Source organism: Hipposideros armiger, unplaced genomic scaffold (genome assembly GCF_001890085.2).
Source record: "Hipposideros armiger isolate ML-2016 unplaced genomic scaffold, ASM189008v1 scaffold_1125, whole genome shotgun sequence".
NCBI lineage: Eukaryota > Metazoa > Chordata > Mammalia > Chiroptera > Hipposideridae > Hipposideros > Hipposideros armiger.
The window spans coordinates 95,182-112,895 of record NW_017732475.1 but is presented as its reverse complement, the minus strand read 5'-3'; the positions used below and the strand labels follow the sequence as shown (position 1 = coordinate 112,895).

Here is a 17,714-nt window from a genome sequence, read left to right as displayed (position 1 = left end):
CGCCGCCGCGCACACGCCGCCGCCTCCGCGAGCGACGGGAACCGCAGCAGCTCCGCGCCGCCGGCGCCGCCAGTACCTGCCCTCGCCAGCGCTCAGCCCGCAGCTCCGTCCTCCTGCCAGCCTCTGTGAACTCTCTGGCTCTTTTCCTTTGCTCGCCGCTTTCGTAGTTTCCCCACCCTATATTTTCTCAACTCCTCTTCCTTTATCTTTAGCTACCCAGTTTTTCTTGTTTTCTCCTCTTTTTATTGAGGATTGCTTCTTGACCTAAGATGACTTGTCTTCCTTACCCTCTCCTCCTTCAGCCCTGAAGACTGAAAAGAAGCCTTTATTTTTCTTACCCCCAGTGGCACTGACAAGTCCTCAATCCTTAAAAGCCTTAAGAGGCAAAGGGACGGGACGCGCGGGACCTTTTCGACACCCTTGTGTCGAGTCCAAAATCGCACGATCATCCGTAACTAGGGTTTCATTTAACCGCACTGGGGAGAGAGGAGCAGGGAGCAAACTTCAGCCGGCTCAGGATCCGTGGTGTCCGCATTTGCAGGAGCCGCGCGTGCCAGAAGGCGAAGACCCCGCGGGGAACGAGGAGGAGCCGCGAGCCTCCCTCGCCCCCTCCGCGACGCCGGAGCCGTGGACTGAGCCGCGCGGGACAGCACAGAGGCGGAGGCGGCTAGGAGAAGATGCGGGGCTCGGGGCCCCGGGGTGCGGGACGCAGGCGGCCCCCGGGTGGCGGCGGCGGCGACCCCCCCAGCAACCGCGCGTCTCTGGCCGGCTGCTGCTCAGCACCTCGCAGGACCCCCCTCTGGACGTGCCTTCTCCTGTGCGCCGCGCTCCGGACCCTCCTGGCCAGCCCCAGCAACGAAGGTAGAGAGATGGGCAGGTCCCCGCGGCGACCCGGGGCGGGCGGTCGAGGCGGGGCCTGGAAGTGCGGGTCTGAGCGCGCTGGGCGCTGCTGCCGTGGATGAGATCTCACTCCTCGTTGCGAATTAACATTTGACTTGGGCTTTCGCTTGCCTTTGGCTCGCCCTGCTGTCTATGGTTGTATTGTCTGATATGAGCTGCGGAGTGCTGGGCGAAGAACCGGCCTGCGCACAGAGGCTGTTTGGGGCCTGGGAAGTTGGAAGCCAGGTTGAAAGACGGGTTTGAGACCCGCGCCAGGCGGTTGGGTGCGGCAGGGGCTCACCAGAAGCGCGTGGGGAAGTGACATTTCGGGCTTGAGGGAGTGGGAACTGTTGGAAGCGCAGCGACAAGGATCTCAGGGGCAGTAGTGGGGCTTTTAGAAACCGTTATTTGAGGCCGGTGATGGGAAACGTTGTGGGGGTGGCTGGATGCTTTTATTTTGAGAGAAAGTGCCTTCTGGGAGCTGTTATTTAGAGAATCGCCAGCTGCTATTCTGGGGTGGGTGGCAAGAGCTGTTATTTCTCCAGGGAGCCCTTCTCCAGGGAAGGACTGTAGGCGCTCCATACTGTAGGGTGCCTTTTACTTTGGGGGTGGAGAGGGGGCTCATAATCACACTGAGGTGAAAGTGGAAGAAGGCGGAGAGGTGGGGTGCAGGGTGAGGCAGAGGGGAGTGGGGGAATGTCACTGCCAGGAAGTTGCTGCTGGACCCCCTGGGGCTTGTCTCTCAGGGTTTCTGGGACGGGAAAGTCCCGCTGCAGCCGGGCACTGGATCCCGAAGTCCCAACCCTTCTCCCAACTCTCTGGACCCAAAACACTGTCCCCACCTGCCACTGGAGGAGGAGGGCCGGGCGCGGGAGCCGCGGCCCTTGGTCCCTCGGCCTGCCCCCTCCCGGCACGCAGCCCTTGGCCTCCTGGACTGCTGCGGCCAAGCTCCCACCTCTCACGCACCCAGACTGCTCTGTGCGCTCGGGTCTCAGCTCAAGGGCGCTTTCCTCGGTGTGGGGCAGCCTCTCACATCCCAGTCAGGGCTAAAGGAGCGCTCAGCTCCTCCACGAAAACATCGTAAACCATACCCTCTCTCTGGAAGGCTAAGGTTTTGCTTTGGGACTCTGGATACCATGAGCGAGGCAGAGAATTAAAAAAAAAATCCCTTCCACTCCTGGGGCAGGGGACGCGGGACTGGGAAGATGAAGCAGCAGCGGCGGAGTCGTGTGTGTCCTCGTGACTCGCACCGGTTTTGTCTTGGCTGTAGGAGAAGGCGCTCAGCTAGTTTCGGAAGGCTGCCAGCTCCCTCGGCAACCTGGTAAAAGCAGGGCAGATCGAGGCTCTCCACCCCACCCCATCCCATGAACTCGCCTTAATTCCTGAATTTTTAAATCTGATTTAAGGATTATATGTAGTTTTATCGATGTATTCATCTATCATCTATCTGCAATTTCTCATGCTTAATCCAAGCAATTTGCATGTCCCCCATAAAGTTGAAAAAGTGTTATCTGTAGTCATAGTCCTTTTATTAACATCTCATGCTGGATTGATTATGTTAGAAGTCCAGAGGCTTGTGACAGGGTTAGGAGTCTTTATTAACTGTTTTATTCCACTGAAAGGGACATCCCGGTTTGGATTTAAAGAGTAATAATAATTCTCTCGTGCTCTCCTTATATTTCTCTCCCCCCATCCCCACCCCGACCCCAGGTGTGATGGGGTAAAGGGCGTATGTAGAAACGAAAGGGAGTTAATAGCTTTCCTTAGAGATTGGGGAGAAATGAAGTCTCAGGGAGGGTGATACTGAATGGGGACATGGGCCAAGATTGTGTGGAAAAGCAGCAGCAGCAGCAGAAGGAAATGGAGGCAAGCAAGGAAATAGCCGGTCTCCTAAGGTGTTAATGGAGCTTGAATCCTGTGGTAGATAGACCGGCTGATTTTATAAACTTAACACCCACGGGTTGTATTGTTCTTCCCTCAGCTAGTGGAGCACACAGCCAAACTTGGGCTACAGTGAGATGGAGATTGCAGAGGTCCAACCAAAAAATGAATGCTACTTGACCACCGACTGCTCTGAAGACACTAAAAATAAAAGCATGTCTGCTCTTTAGAGCACATTTTATAACGTGTCACTATTTTGCATAATTAGAAATAAAATCTTAATATATATGACTTCATCTCATTCATTCCGTCTCTCCCCAACAGTTTTCCATCTTTCCATTAATATCATCCCAGACCTTTATTACTGTTTTTCTCTAAAATGTATGTTATTTTTGTTTCTCTATGGTAGTGTTGTAATTCAAACAACAAGAATATATTAAGATATAACAGCAGTAAGTCTGTTTATTTAAAGATTCAGACTAGAGTTTTAAAGTTCGTTTTTGTTTATTTCGGGAGGAACTTTGGAAGATCAGGGGCAGAAAGATTTGATGAATGCACTGAATCCATTAATAACTTGCTAGCATATGCTTTGCTTTCTGCAGCCTATAGATGCTTAGTGGTTTCCCACTGTATATATATGTAATATATGTGTAAAATGTAATACTCCCATTATGTGAGAAAAAATTCAAAGCAGATAGAAATAAATATGAATTTATATTCATAATTAGTATTTCAGTCATTTTTAAAATTTAACTTCGGTAGATATAAATAAGCAGAATTGAACAGAAAAGGCCAAACATATGTCTCGAATCCTGGATTGATATGATTACATATGGAAGAAATCTTTGACTACAATACAATGAACAGAAGTTTTTTATTGTAAAATAATGCAGACGCGTATTTAGCAAGAAACTTATCTAACTGAGCTTGAGCAAGCAGGACAAATGTATCAACAAGTCTAAATTTTAATAGATTTAATACGTAATGCGAGCATGACCACTGTTAGGAATACTGGAGGTGGCCCTGAACTTATTCAGTAACTGCCACTTTTTGCAGTCTGGAGATATATTTGTAAACAAGCATTATTTGACAAGTGCTTTTCACAGCAGGGATTCTTGGCCAATTACTGTTGAACAGCTCTGCATTGAAAATGATTCACCCGTGGTGAATCAAGCTTAATTCATTGAAGCTACAGTCAGTAATGTCCCCTGTAAAGTGCTTCTGACAGTTGTCAGCAGTTTGTATTTGAAAAGTCCAGTTTCTTGTCTCTAAATGTTTTGTATATTTGAGAAAGTAGGATGGTGGGGTTCTACAGGAAAAATAAAAACCCATAAGGGAAAAAATTGGGGGCTACATTGTTTGAAAAACAGTCATAAATTTGTAGGTGTTTCAATGGAAAGACCAGGAAGAACATTTGCTTCAGGGTTTTTCTTGGTTTATAAAAGGACCTGACCCATAAAACAGATTGGAGGACATAATTTGTAAAACTAAATGGCATTGTTTTGTGGCCTTGTGATCCTGTTGTAATTCATTTCCTTTTAAATAAAGTGGCAGGACCCCCCAGAAAAGGGATATTAAAATTATTCCCTCACCAGGAGGCTACTGACCAAAAAAGGGAGCCATTACCCCTATTTATATCATAGATTGTTGGAACTAGAAGGGACCATGAAGAGTTGTAGCTTTTGGCTTTATAACCATGAAAGAGCCGGGCAGAGGGTTGGGTCTTGATATTTTAAGCTTTTTTTTTTTTTTTTTTTTTTTTTTTTGAGGTAGACATATTGTCTTGGGCGTCAGGGTGACAGGTAAGAGGATTTCATTTCCTTATATAAGACAGAAAATAGGGTGGACAATTCCTGCATTTATCATGGAAATTTCTCCTTTGATTGAAAATATTCTTGTAATAGTGTCACTAGTAAATACTATTAAGTCTTTATTTCAGTTGACATAGGATACAATTGGTATAGGAAAAGGGTTCCTTTTTTTTATACTTAGAAATGTTTTACTTACCTTTACTTACCATTATTTATATCATTAATATTCTGCTCTACAAAATTAGACCATTTGAAGTATTTCTACATAAAATATCAAAATGAGATGATACAGCTATTTATAGACAAACATCCCCAAACTATTTAAATACTAGACTTTATTCAATATCACTACTGTTGAAAAAATAACTATATTCTAGTTATTATCACTACATTTTTGATGATTGACTTGATCACTTCAACCTCCTTTGTTTGGAGAGCTTTTTTTAAATATTTGCTTGAATGACTAATGCATTTCTTTTTCATTTTTACCTTTGGCTGTAAAAATAGAGTATAATATGCATGATTATATTAACTACAGCTAGTTTTCCTTTTATGAATCAAACTTAGTGTTCTTTTTCTAAAGGAAAAACATGCTGTTACTATCTAAAAGAAATAACTACTGTAAAAAGTGTTGATAACACTTTATATTTCATTTTCTCAATTTAAATTAGCAGGTATGTTCCATTTTACTAACAAATAGTTTGAATTAAGATAGCAGAGTTACCTAATTATTCAAAGATGAATATGGCACTCTTAGCAATCATAAAATAGTTTTACAATTGTTTTCATAAAGTTTGAAAATTAATTGAAGTTTGACTATCCAGCTTTGCTTATGAATCATTAAAAATTCATTGAAATATTTGTCCTTTTTTTTCTTTTCAGAAAGAGTGAATTTTAGCTATAAAAGCAGTATGAGAGCTAGAAATGTAAATTGTTACTTAGAGATTCAGAATTATTCTTGCTGTTCTATTATCTCTGGTGAATATGTATCTGTAGAGAAGAGTAGTTTTTACTGGTATGCTCTACTGGGTGAATACATATTTAGTTATTTCATCAAAATTTATAGAATCAGTTGGTTAGGTAGTGATTTCTTCAAAAGAGTTATCCTAGTCGATTTTATACATAAACACACCTGATGGTGCTTTTAATTGACATTAAAAAGTTATCATATATTCTATCCCAGACCAATTGGTACACTTCTATGGGTGTATATGAGTAGCTAACAGATAAAATGAGTTCTCAAGATGTGGTAAACAGATTAAAATGGTTCACATTTTTTTACAAAATGTAATATATATCTTTAAAGTAATAATCAAAATGGGTTTATTCAGTGAGGTCTATTTACATAAGAAACAGATTAATAACAGGAGAATCTCTGATCTATTCATAACAATTTTAAAAGCATTACATAGCTGTTAGAAAACTGGAATATTTGGTAGTTGTTCACACTGAAAATCTTGTCCGAATTATTGGTTCCATGAAAAATGTTTACATAGAAATGTAAATGATTCATTTTTAAGTATTTAGGTTTGAACTTCCAAAACAATTAGCATCAGTACATAGGGGTGTCTCCTTTTATTATATATTTACTTTTTCCTATTTAGCTTCTGCCTTTACAGGCATTTTGTTGATTCAGAGTTAAAGAAATAGATTTTAAAATGTTTAAGCATGACAAAACTTTTCTTCTGAACAAGAAAAAATGTTTAAGATTTTTAAATCTAAATTTGGACAACAGTTCATTTTTTATAATACATTTAAAATGTATGTAAGGTGTCTTAATGAACTTTTCAACAAAAATACTAATAGGATCACTGTTGCCATAAATTGTACTATGAAATAGCTACTTATAAATCGAGTTACAAATAGATAGTGGTACAGGGATTCTTGAGTATTAAAATTTGATTGGAATTTACTTTTTTCTTCTGACTACAGATTTCATATATAGCATTGAGTTTATTCATTGCATTTGTTATGATCACATAAAATCAAGAGATGGCCCTAATTTAAATTTTATATTACAATAACAGTAGAAAACACTTAATTGGATGATTTAAAATATAATTCTAATCAATGAATTTCATGAGAAATTGAGATTTTTAAATTACCTTTTAGCTCCTTTCATTACCATCTTAAAAAATTCTTGCCCAATGTAATCTATTAGTGTAAGGCAAAAGATAAGTGAATAAAAAGAACAAGTACTATAAGGTGCATAAGAATTTGAATGGTGCCCAGTGCAATGTCTGATAATTTATGATCTTGCTCTTTTTTGTTTTCTAAAATCCTAAAATTTTCATCTAGTATCTCTGATGAGAATCCCAGGCATTGCAAAGTCATAAAATGAGACTAATTTAGTAGGTGTACCACTTGGAGTTTTTGAAAACAATGTGGTTAGCATGATGAACTTTATTAACTGTCATTTAATGTTAGTATATTGGAGTATAATTTTTAAATAACTCTTTATCTTTAGTGATTTAAATTAACCACAAGGAGTCATTTCTATTAGTTAAAAAATTGCCTGAAAACCCTCTAATATGTGTAAGCTTTGCTTTGGAGTACTGTTTACAATATTTCCCAGTTCAAAGAAAGCCTGGTAGGTTCTGTTCATAATTAAGCTTTATTCCAGCTCTTCTTTTCCTATAGGTTCTACAGCCTTTAGTCTCTGATCAGTTTATGTATTACTTTGTTAATATCATTTAAATTATTTCTGACATTAATGGAGAATATACAAAACTTTGTGGATCAAATTTGACCATAGGTCCTGCCTTCTTTCCTTTGTATCTCCAGGCAACTCAGTGTTCATAACTTTAATTATGGTGCATGTATTAAGCAGAGTGCATTAACTTGGTCAGATGTTGGCATATGTGCACACGGACACATTTTGGGGTGTGTGGAAAGGTCATGATGAGGCTGGAAGGAAGAGTGGGGAGGGATGTCAAATGGTATCAGTATGAACTTGATATTAATAAAAATGCTTGGGTTTCATTTTTTATATTATTTAAAAAAGACATACGCACATGCACACACTTTAATTTTATATTTGTTTCACAATGACTCTAAAGATATAAATACCAGCCTAATAAAATAATCTGAACTAAGATGTCTTAGTTCAGATTCTTTCATTCATTTAGGTTTTATTCTTCTTGTTTCTCTGTAAGCTGTACTGTTTTGTTGAGTCGTGCCAGATACTTGTGGCATTAGACACCCCACAGATTAAATAATTGGGATTAAAGTATCTGTGATGATTCTAATTCTATTTTAGTAGCTGGACTATTGCCCAGGCTGTTTTCTACATCTATCACATGTGTTTGGTTCTAACTAAACTGGGTCCGTAACTCTGTGAAGTAAATGATTCTGGTAAGAAAAAAAAAAAATCAAAGAGCCAAAACCTGAGGGTTGAAATATTTTGCATATGCTTTGTGAGAAAATGTTCCTACTTGGAAACATGTTTCGGGCTAAGTATTAGAAGATTTAGAGAAAATACAATCTGTTCTTTTACTCTGAGATGGGTAGTGTCTTTTTTTCTTTTATACTAATTTCACACCCACATCTCTCTTCCCCTCCTTTTCTCACACCCTCCCTCCTTTTCTTCCTTCCTTTGTTTTTTTTTAATATGCATATTTTAATTTAATATATTTTTATAGAGGAGTAACTGATAGCAAAGTGTAGAAATCAAAATATACAGATGGATGAATTTTTCACTAAGAGAACACACTCCCTTCCTTTCTCTCTCTCTTCCTGCTTCCTCCCACATCCCCCTTTCAGACACTCCATTCATACAAAGTCAAAACAAGGTAAGATAAGAGCCAGAACTGTTCTGTTCCAACACCCCCAAAGGAGTTGTGATTTCAAATTGGGTGATAAGACAATGATAGTCTTCTGTTAAACAAATCATGGGGCCTAGTCTCTAAAGGTAAAGAGTAGATTGTGTCAAACAAAGTCATGTATTTTTTACTTAATTCATAAATCAGAAGGACAAGAGTTTAAAGGTGCCTCTGTTAGTGTTGTGTTTATTATAAGATAGCTCACTTATTTACTCTGCACGCGCTGTCCCTTCCTGCTCCAGGATGCTTGTTAATGTCTGCTGTGGAAACACAAACGCAGCAGGTAGATAGATCCTGCTGGCACTGGTTCAGCCCAGCAGTCCACAGCAGGAGCTTTCTCTGTGAGCCAAATTCTAACTTTCACCCAGAGCCCTGGCCTTGGGTGGTAGCTGGACAGGTGAGGCAAACAGCCGCGTCTTGTGGAAGATAACAATGGACTCTCTTCTCCCTTTGATTTTCACTCTAGGCAGTACAGTGAGGCAGTAATAAGTCTCCTACAAGGGGGTACAATAAGTCTTCTGACAAAAGTAGAAAATACTTAGAAACTGCTGTGGTCTGGGGGATTTTAACCATGTCTAGTTTCAAACAATCATATTTTATTTCTCTGGAAGTGGGGAGCAACAGATTTAATCCTACAGATTTGGAGTCACTGTTTCTTTGTTTTTTGTTTTTGTTTTAATTTAAGATTGTAAAACAAAGTAAGGAAAGGATTTAATAATATGGAATTACAGAAACAAAATAAACAAGGAAAAAACTACCCTGGCTTGTTAGTCTTGTGTTTTTTGTTTTTTTTTCTTTGGGGGGGGGCAGAGGGCAGAGAGGGGAGGTTAATCTCCATCATTTACTAACTCTAAGCTTTGTGGACACTCATTTTGTTATTTTTTCTTAACCTCACTTCACTTATTTGTAATTTGGTACTTTCTGCTTTACATAATTGTTGTGGAGAACAAACAAAATGAAACCGTCTCCTAATTGGTAGAGCACTATACAAATATAAGTTGTGGGACTGTAGCTGATTAAAGCTCTGCATAGCCTGTGTATGTAAACACCTCACTTGCTGGGTAAGGATCAAGATACATAAAAGCACTGGGTGCAACAGTTTTGTGGACTTCAGCTTATGTTATGTGAGGAAACTTCCTTAAGAAACAGAATATAAAAATATCTTACTTTTGCAAATGTAACAGGGAAGGACTTAGTAAACACTTTGCTAGTTAGTGCCTCAGTGGCATGGAAATGGCCCATGTCATTGAGGACCCTGTAGCTTAATGTTAATTAACTTCACAGTAATTGTGTCTCTTACTGGGTAGTGCAAATGGGGAGATGTAAAGACCATGAAATGACCTCTGCCATATATTAGTGGCTGCAGATTCCACATAGTTAAAATGAAGTGTTAACGCACACTCATAGGGTTGTTATAAAAATAAAGTAAAAATTTATGTGCTCGTATGTTGCTTACTAAAATTCCTAGAGCAAACCGGGTACACAACAAATGTTAGTTCCTGTGTTTCCCCAACCACTAAATATAGGATATTTGAGATAACATTTCACAATCATAGTTCATCATCTCCCTTGCATTGGATGATTAAAGGAAATCTGGGACAAAAGAACAATCTAACAAAATAATTGCATATGCAAATTTTTCTGAGCTATCCAAGATAAAAATCAACCGCATGATGATGTCCTAATTTTCTGCTGCTTATTTAATATTGAACACTAGGATTTGATTCGGAAATAAAGTGGTAAGCCATCAGTATGAGGATCATGGGTTGCAAATGTTGCATTTTTCCACAGGTAGAGGTCAGATGTTACTTATTAGCCACAAAATATATCAAGAGATCTCTTTAAATATTTAGTCTTAGCATAGCATGCAAATATACATATATATATATATACCAGGGGTGCCAAAAAAAAGGAAAAATGTACACAAGTGGACACTTTGGTCAATGTTGCTCAAACAGTAGTTCGCCATAATCAGAAGTGTCTGGACACTGATGGTAACCACTTTGAGCACCTCCTATAATTGCAGAAGTCAAATGTGACTTGTATTCATCTTTTATTATTGATATGTTATTACAATTTTAATATAGTTTTCCTTTTAAAAAATGTGTATATATATATATATTTGGCACCCTCTGCATGTGTAATTCTAAAAGTGGATAGTTGGGAGAAATAAATCCTTAAAAGTTTCCTGAAACAGATGTCTGACACTATAATTTGACTCCACTGTTTTAACCTGAAATATGCAATTTTCTGATGTGTTCAGTTATATTCAGAATTTGAAATATTACTTGGACATATAATTAGGTTTTATATTTTCAGAAATTTTTATATATAATTCTGTTTTTTTTTCCTTACATAGGTAAACATAAATAGGTATAAGGAAGTGTAGATCATACTGTGTTTAGATTAGCATATGAAATGTATATGTGTGTTTGTGTGCTAAAGAATTTACATACCTGTATACAATAATTATAGTGAATGCTCATTATTTAACATGCAGTGTGCCCTTGTACTAAGTAGTCTATATGCATTGATTTATTTTCCTCAAAACAAGCCTAGGAAATGATAATAGTCTATTATTATTATTATTATTATTATTATTATTATTATTCCTATTTTACACATGAAGAAAGTGAGGCAGGAAATAACTTGTCCACAGTTATAAATCTGAAAATGATTGAAATCTTCATTCAAACCCAGGCAGTCTGACTCTAGCACTGCTCTCATCAGCTCTTCTACACTGGGAGAGGCAGGTGACTGAAATATAATAAAAGTGCATACAAAAATGTATGGAGTCTTGGGGATCTGCTCTCATGATTACTCAGAACTCCATTTTTTTTTTTTCCTCTCACTAAATAATTGATCTAAGGGCTCATCATGGAGCTGTTACAGACTGACTTACCCTGTGCTGACATCTCCCCTTTTCACTTCTTTCTTTCTTCCTTCCTTCCTTTTTCTTTCTCTTTCTTTTCTTCCTCTTTCTCTCTCTCTCTCTCTCTCTCTCTCTCTCTCTCTCTCTCTCTCTCTCTCTCTTTTTTTCTTTCTTTCCTTTCTTTCTTCTGTTACTTTAGTAGATAAGCAACCCAGTTCTCAATTCCTAGCCCAAGCCACATGTTAGACATAGTTTAATATAACCAAAATCCCATAAGAAATTCTCCCCCCAAAAGTGCTATCTATCGCTGATCACTACCCTTGCTCTATTGGTAATAGAGGGCAGTTTTGAAAATGCAGCTTTGACTTGTGATATTATATTTTTTAGGCAATACTATTTTTTTGTAACAAGTAGGGGACTGAAAGCATCAGTAGAAAATGTATTCACCTGCTCTCCTATTCAAGCCAACCCTTTGGGTACTTCTTATCTTTTTCAGCAGGGTTATATTTAATATTTTATGATCATTTTTATGTAGTTTATATTTTTAAAGTGCTCTGTAGTTTACAAAATGTACTACCCTACATCATTCTATGAGAATATCATTTAAAAATCCTGTAGTATAGATCAGACAAATCACTGTTATAAACAAACGAGCTGAAACAAGAAAGTTTCATCTATTAAAACAATGAGATGCATTTTCAAAGCCAAAGTCTTAGGAGCACAGAACCAGTGCTCCACTTCAGGAGGCAGCACCTCAGCATGGTGAGAGCACAGGCTCTGGACCCTGACTGAGCACCTTCGAGCTGTGTGACCTCGTTCAAGGTAGAATACCTCTCTGAGGCTATGCTCTCTTGCCTGTAAAATAGGAATATTAATATGGTTAAGTCTTGCAAAGATGAAATGAATCTACATCAATATAGTATTTTTAAAATTCTGGTGCACAGGAAGTATTATATAAGTTTTAAGTATTATATGTGCTAAAAAAAAAATTAGTGTGGCTTGGCACTCTGACATTTAGCAAGGTCTAATTTTCTACCTTAGTCGGTGAGTGGTGAGTACTGTCTGATATTATGATGAGTGGAAATGCCAGAAGAAAAGCACTTGACTTCAGTTCAATTGCCCAAGCAGCCCTTGTTTACTCCCTGGGTACACGCCCTTCAATGGCTCTCCAGTATCCTCAGGATAAAATCTAAACTCCTTAAACCTGAGCACAGAGCTCTCAATGGTTTGCTTCTGGCACGCCTCTCCTGTCACGTCCCCTCCTGTCCTGCAGGCTCCTGTTGGGGGGAGACCAACTCTCAGTGCAGTTGGATTCCGGACGCTCGGTAGGAAACACACAGCTCCTTCGTTCACCTAGGTAATTCTGTCTTTATGCCTGGGACTATATGCTAGGTAAGACTATCTTCCCAAGTTCCCCCAAATCGTGTTCTCAGTTTTGACTCCGTGTGAGACATATTAACTGGGCTGGAATTGAGTTTTTCCTTGTTTGCATATTTCTGATATTTGATCACGGTAGAAATCGCTGTCAAAGGTAAAGGTTTATCAGAAAAAAATTCTCTTCTTAACTGAGAATTTTCTGCTACTAGAGATAGTATGGTTTGCCAACCAAAACAAGTTAATTCCAAGGAAACTGGCACTAGAATTTTTTTTTTTTGCATTTACCAAAAGTACCAATATGAAGACAGCTTTGCCTGTCTGTAAACTCAATGAAAGCCAACTCCAAGTATGCTATGCTGAAGTATTTATATTCTATAATATTATGTTTATAAATTTATGTTTAAGGAGTTAAAGTTATTAAGTAACCTCTGTGTTTCTTTAAAGATACCACTTTAACCACCCCCAGTCTCACCTCATTATTGTCTTGCTGGTTGAGCCAATGTAGGTCTTTTAATAAACTCATAACTCATAAAGTTTAGGATCCCTGGTATTATAGAGTCTCTTCTAAACTATGAAGTTACCAACTCAAAGATTGTATGATTGCCAACCCAAATAAGTTAGTACCAAGAAATTTGGCCATGAAATACTTGTAGATTTACCAAAAGTATCAAAGAGAAGAAAGCTCTGAGATTAGCAAACCACTAGAAAATAATGCACAGACATCCCATGGTTACTATCCAGGATTTAATCAACTACTGATCAACTACTGCTTTCTGCCCCCTTCCTTAAGATAGATTCTCAGAATTCATATAACTTAGTCCCTACCAGCCACCATAAAATATTTTTTTCTGCTTTAAGCATGACTTAATTTTACCTCTAGAAAACCAATTAATATAAAACATCTGTTTTTTAATGGTTTAAATTTCTTGGGAGGAGATGGATTTACCCTTTCATTTGTTCTAGATTTCCTGGATTACTTAGACTGTCACTTACTTTATGAAGCACTTTAGATTTATAACTTGGTAGGAATTCTTAATATTGCAGGGAAAGTAGAAGGAAAATGGATGCCATCAACCATGTGAATCAAATAGCATTAAAAATTGATTTATGAAAGAGAAAGTTTAAAATGTAATGATGAGTGACTTTTTAAGTATAGTTTGGTTACTCTCTGGTTAATGTGTTTAATTCTAACCAGTGTCTGGTTAATATATATAAGTAACTATTCCTGTTGAACATATTTTTATTTACTTTAAAAATTATGATAAATATATCAGAAATATAAGTGAGTTAATATTGTATTCTACTGAGCTTAAACTTATTTGAATTGAATCTTTCTCTAGATGGGAGGGATAATAATAACTGCTATGAAGGCTATTAACACATAATCTCCTTTAATTCTCACAACAACCCAGTACAATGGACATCGTTATTCCAGTTTATGGGTAGGAGATTGGATTTGGGAGAAATTAAGTAACTTGCATTAGGTTACACAGGAAACAGATACAATAGGAACTAAGTGTATTTAATGCTGAAAGTCTTGGTTGCACCCACTATGTTAGAGATTACTTTAATCTAAATGTACTTAGTATTATGATTTTTATTTGTTCTTACCATCTTTCAAGGAAGAAATCATGTTTTATTACCAAAAAAAAGCATGTGTTTTATAAGAAAATCAATATGAGAATAATACAAATGTAAGCAAAGTATATGGAGAGATGGAAAACTTATATCAAGACAATCTGAATATCATCAATGCTAAAGGTATTGAATAGAAAAGTATAAGCTTTCAGTTACACAGTTTTCATTTCCTGGCAGAAAATCTGTCAGTTCATCAGGAAAAAACGCTTTTTCCTGACTGGAGTTTGTGAGAAGCTGGTCACAGTGGTGGTTGTGTTTGGGGTATTGAACAATGTCATGAATAATATGCTTAAACAGTGTTCAAAATATGCAGAACTGATTTGTACTAATAGGTTTTTATACAAGTTGTTGTTGAAAGCCAAGTATTAGAAGTGGTTTTCAATTTTTTTTTTTTAAAGCAGCAGAAACTCTCATTCAAAAGAAATTGCTGTGGAAGCCCAATATATGAAGCAGTTAGCAACAGAGTTATTTGGTTTCCTGGCTGTGTTTCTACTTCCTCCCTTTCTTCATCTGCCATTACCTCTGAGCCATCTCTTTAGAACCACAGGGGCCATGGTGAGCTCAGTGTGAAAACCACTTTGTTAAAATATAAAAGAAATGTTGTATAGAAGTAAGTGTGCTCTGATCCTGACTTGTAGCTTTCTAACTCTCTAAAAAACAAATTATAATATATGGTAAAGTTTACTATGAACCAGTGGTTTCTAACCTAGAGGCACTCATGAGAGCCAACCTCAGAACATTGTTAAATATAGTGTTCCCCCTTATCTGGTTTTTTACTTTCTGCAGTATCAGTTACCCGTGGTCAACCACAGTCTGAAATATTAAATGGAAAATTCCAGAAATAAACAATTCCTAAGTTTTAAATATCCTCACCATTCTGAGTAGGGTGATGAACTCTCCCGACGTTCAGCTCCATCATGCTGGGATGTGAATCATCCCTTTGTCCAGGGTATCCTCTGTAATACTTGTTAGTCACTTCGCAGCCATCTTGGTTATCAGATGTGCTGTTGAGGTACTGCAGTGCTTACTCCTTATTTTACTTAATAATGCCACATTCATATAATTTTTATTATAGTATATTGTTATTTTATTTTATTACTAGTTGTTGTTAGTCTCTTGCTGGGCCTAATTTACCAATTAAACTTTATCATAGGAATCTGCATGCATAGGAAAAAAAAACGTAGTGTATATAGGGTTTGGTACTATGCGAACTTTCAGGAATCCCCTGGGAGTTTGGAACATATCCCCTGGGGATAGAGAGGACTACTGTATACCATGCCTGGACCCCCTATACTCACTGAATCGAAATTCATGAAAGCAAGTTCTGTGGCAATCTGTAAGTTTAGAACCTGGAAACCTGTAGTTTTAGAACATACATAAATAATTCTGGCTTTTGTCCTGTTAAAGAACCCTTACTTAGAATAGAGCTACTCAAAGAGGTCTGGGGTTTGGAACTGGTGGCAATCTGAAACGGTATCAGCACAAAAATTAAGTTAGCTTTTCCAGACTCTTATTGTGATTTGAGATTGCCACAACAATTCTATTTTGCGATAGGTAGATTTGCCTCATTGAATTAGGGCATGACCCAGTTTGAATGTTGTCTGACTCAAATTGTAAGTATAAGAGTCACTTGGGTGGTGGGGGTTTTCTAAGATGCAGTGTTCTCGGCTCCACCTAACATCCTAATTTTGTAGGTTTTAGAATGAACCAATGGGTTTACATTTGTAAAAAGCACTACTACAAGGCGATTCTAATGCAGGTGCTAGAAATACCACACTTAAAAAACAGCAAAATGTATATATCTGGCATATATATATATATACTACTCAATGCTATATAAATATTTTCTATTTATCTCAGAAAGGAGACTATGAAAATGTGCTAAGGCTAAAGGTGATGTATACTCTTATCAGATAACACTTTGCACAGTAAGGAAATACAAGATGGTAGAGAGTTATGAAAGCAAATATCAAAATGTGAAAGAAAAAAATCCTAAGTATGGTTTGCTATATATAATCAGTGATAGACCCCTTGATATCAGAACTGATCTTCAAGGGGTATGCTTTGATTACTATTTCCCCTTTACATTCCTAAATAATATTAAATGCATTTTGAATGTGTTCACATATATCCCTAAATATCAAATGTTAATTTAGGTAATTATACCTAAGAGGGTCTGTCTGGGGGGGGGGGGCTACCGAGGATTTCAAAGGTAATATAAGCTTAAGCAAGTGGCTACGCTCAGGGCCATAAACTGGAAGGATGAGCAATCAGCAAGTTACTTCCTGTTTATTCACTGGTGTGTCCTCAGGGCCTAGAACAGTTCTTGATACTTAAGTAAATGCTTAATCAATGTTTACTGAATGAAGAAACCCTCATTCATTGCAGGTGTCATGTTCCACAGAACTTGAATAGGAGTTCAGGTAGTGGGTTAGACATTTTCCTTAGTTGTATAAATAATATAGACAGGGTACCAAAAACAATGTATACAAGATTTAAGAAAGGAAAAAACGATATTACAATTGTAATACTCAACATATACTGATAACAAAAGATAATTACAAGTCATGTTTTACTTCTGCAATTATAAGTGGTACTCAGAGTGGTTACCATCAGTAACTTCTGATTATGGTGAACCACTGCTTGAGCATGAATAATGTCGCTTAAAATGTGTATACCACCAGTATATAGTATATAGGATTAGATTAAGGTACAGATCACAGAAAAAACTATCCAATAGTAATTTAAAATGTAGAGAATGTATAGGCCTTTTTTCTAATGGTTGAGGAAAAAGTTCCAGGGTAGATATCTAGTAGATTGGGTTCAGTGGCTTAATGATTGTCAGGAAACATTGTGATTTTTTTTGGCCTTACTCTCAAGCTTATTTTCTCATGGTTGCAAGAAGACTGATGTATTTCCAAGCATCACATTCAGTTCAGAAGAAGAACAAAGAGAGAAGAGCCAAGAATCATGTCAGCTTCACTATGCCTTCAGCTAAGACAATGAAACTTTCCCAGAAACTGGCGAGTAGATTTCTGTTTATATATCATTGGCCAGGCCTATGCAGCAAGGCCACCAGATTCAGTGGCGACTAAGATAATAGAAACATGATTATCATTATTTTAAGGTAGTCATGGCCCCTTGTCTGGTGCTGGGCACATTGCCACTCCAAACACAAGTAAGATTCTGATACCAAGGAAGGAGAAATGATGCAATTAATAGGCATAACACAGCATCTATAGCAATGACCCAGAAAATTGAAAGTGCTTTATTTTATTTTTTTTCCTTCTTTTCTTAGAGCTTTGTAAAAAGAGAATTAACAAACTACTGATGCTATATTTTGACCAAAAATAGAAATTTAGACACCAGGTTAACTAGGCAAAAATGATTACTATTAGATAATCAATTTATACCCTGTTAAGATATATGTAATTC

The 17,714-nt window shown here is 37.7% G+C and overlaps 1 protein-coding gene across 2 annotated transcripts in view; it reads left to right on the top strand.

Annotated features, from left to right (window-relative positions):
* Positions 1 to 6: 6 nt before the first annotated feature.
* LOC109376418 (ephrin type-A receptor 5-like) overlaps positions 7 to 17,714 on the top strand; it is an 87,482-nt gene continuing 69,774 nt past the window's right edge. The window contains exon 1 of one of the 2 annotated variants that reach the window (XM_019632335.1): positions 7 to 861. In XM_019632335.1, the coding sequence (XP_019487880.1) occupies positions 678 to 861 (184 nt within the window). In that variant the 5' untranslated portion in view covers positions 7 to 677. Of the gene's footprint in view, positions 862 to 12,633; positions 12,657 to 17,714 lie in introns of those variants that run through there. The other variant, XM_019632336.1, reaches the window with a different exon arrangement.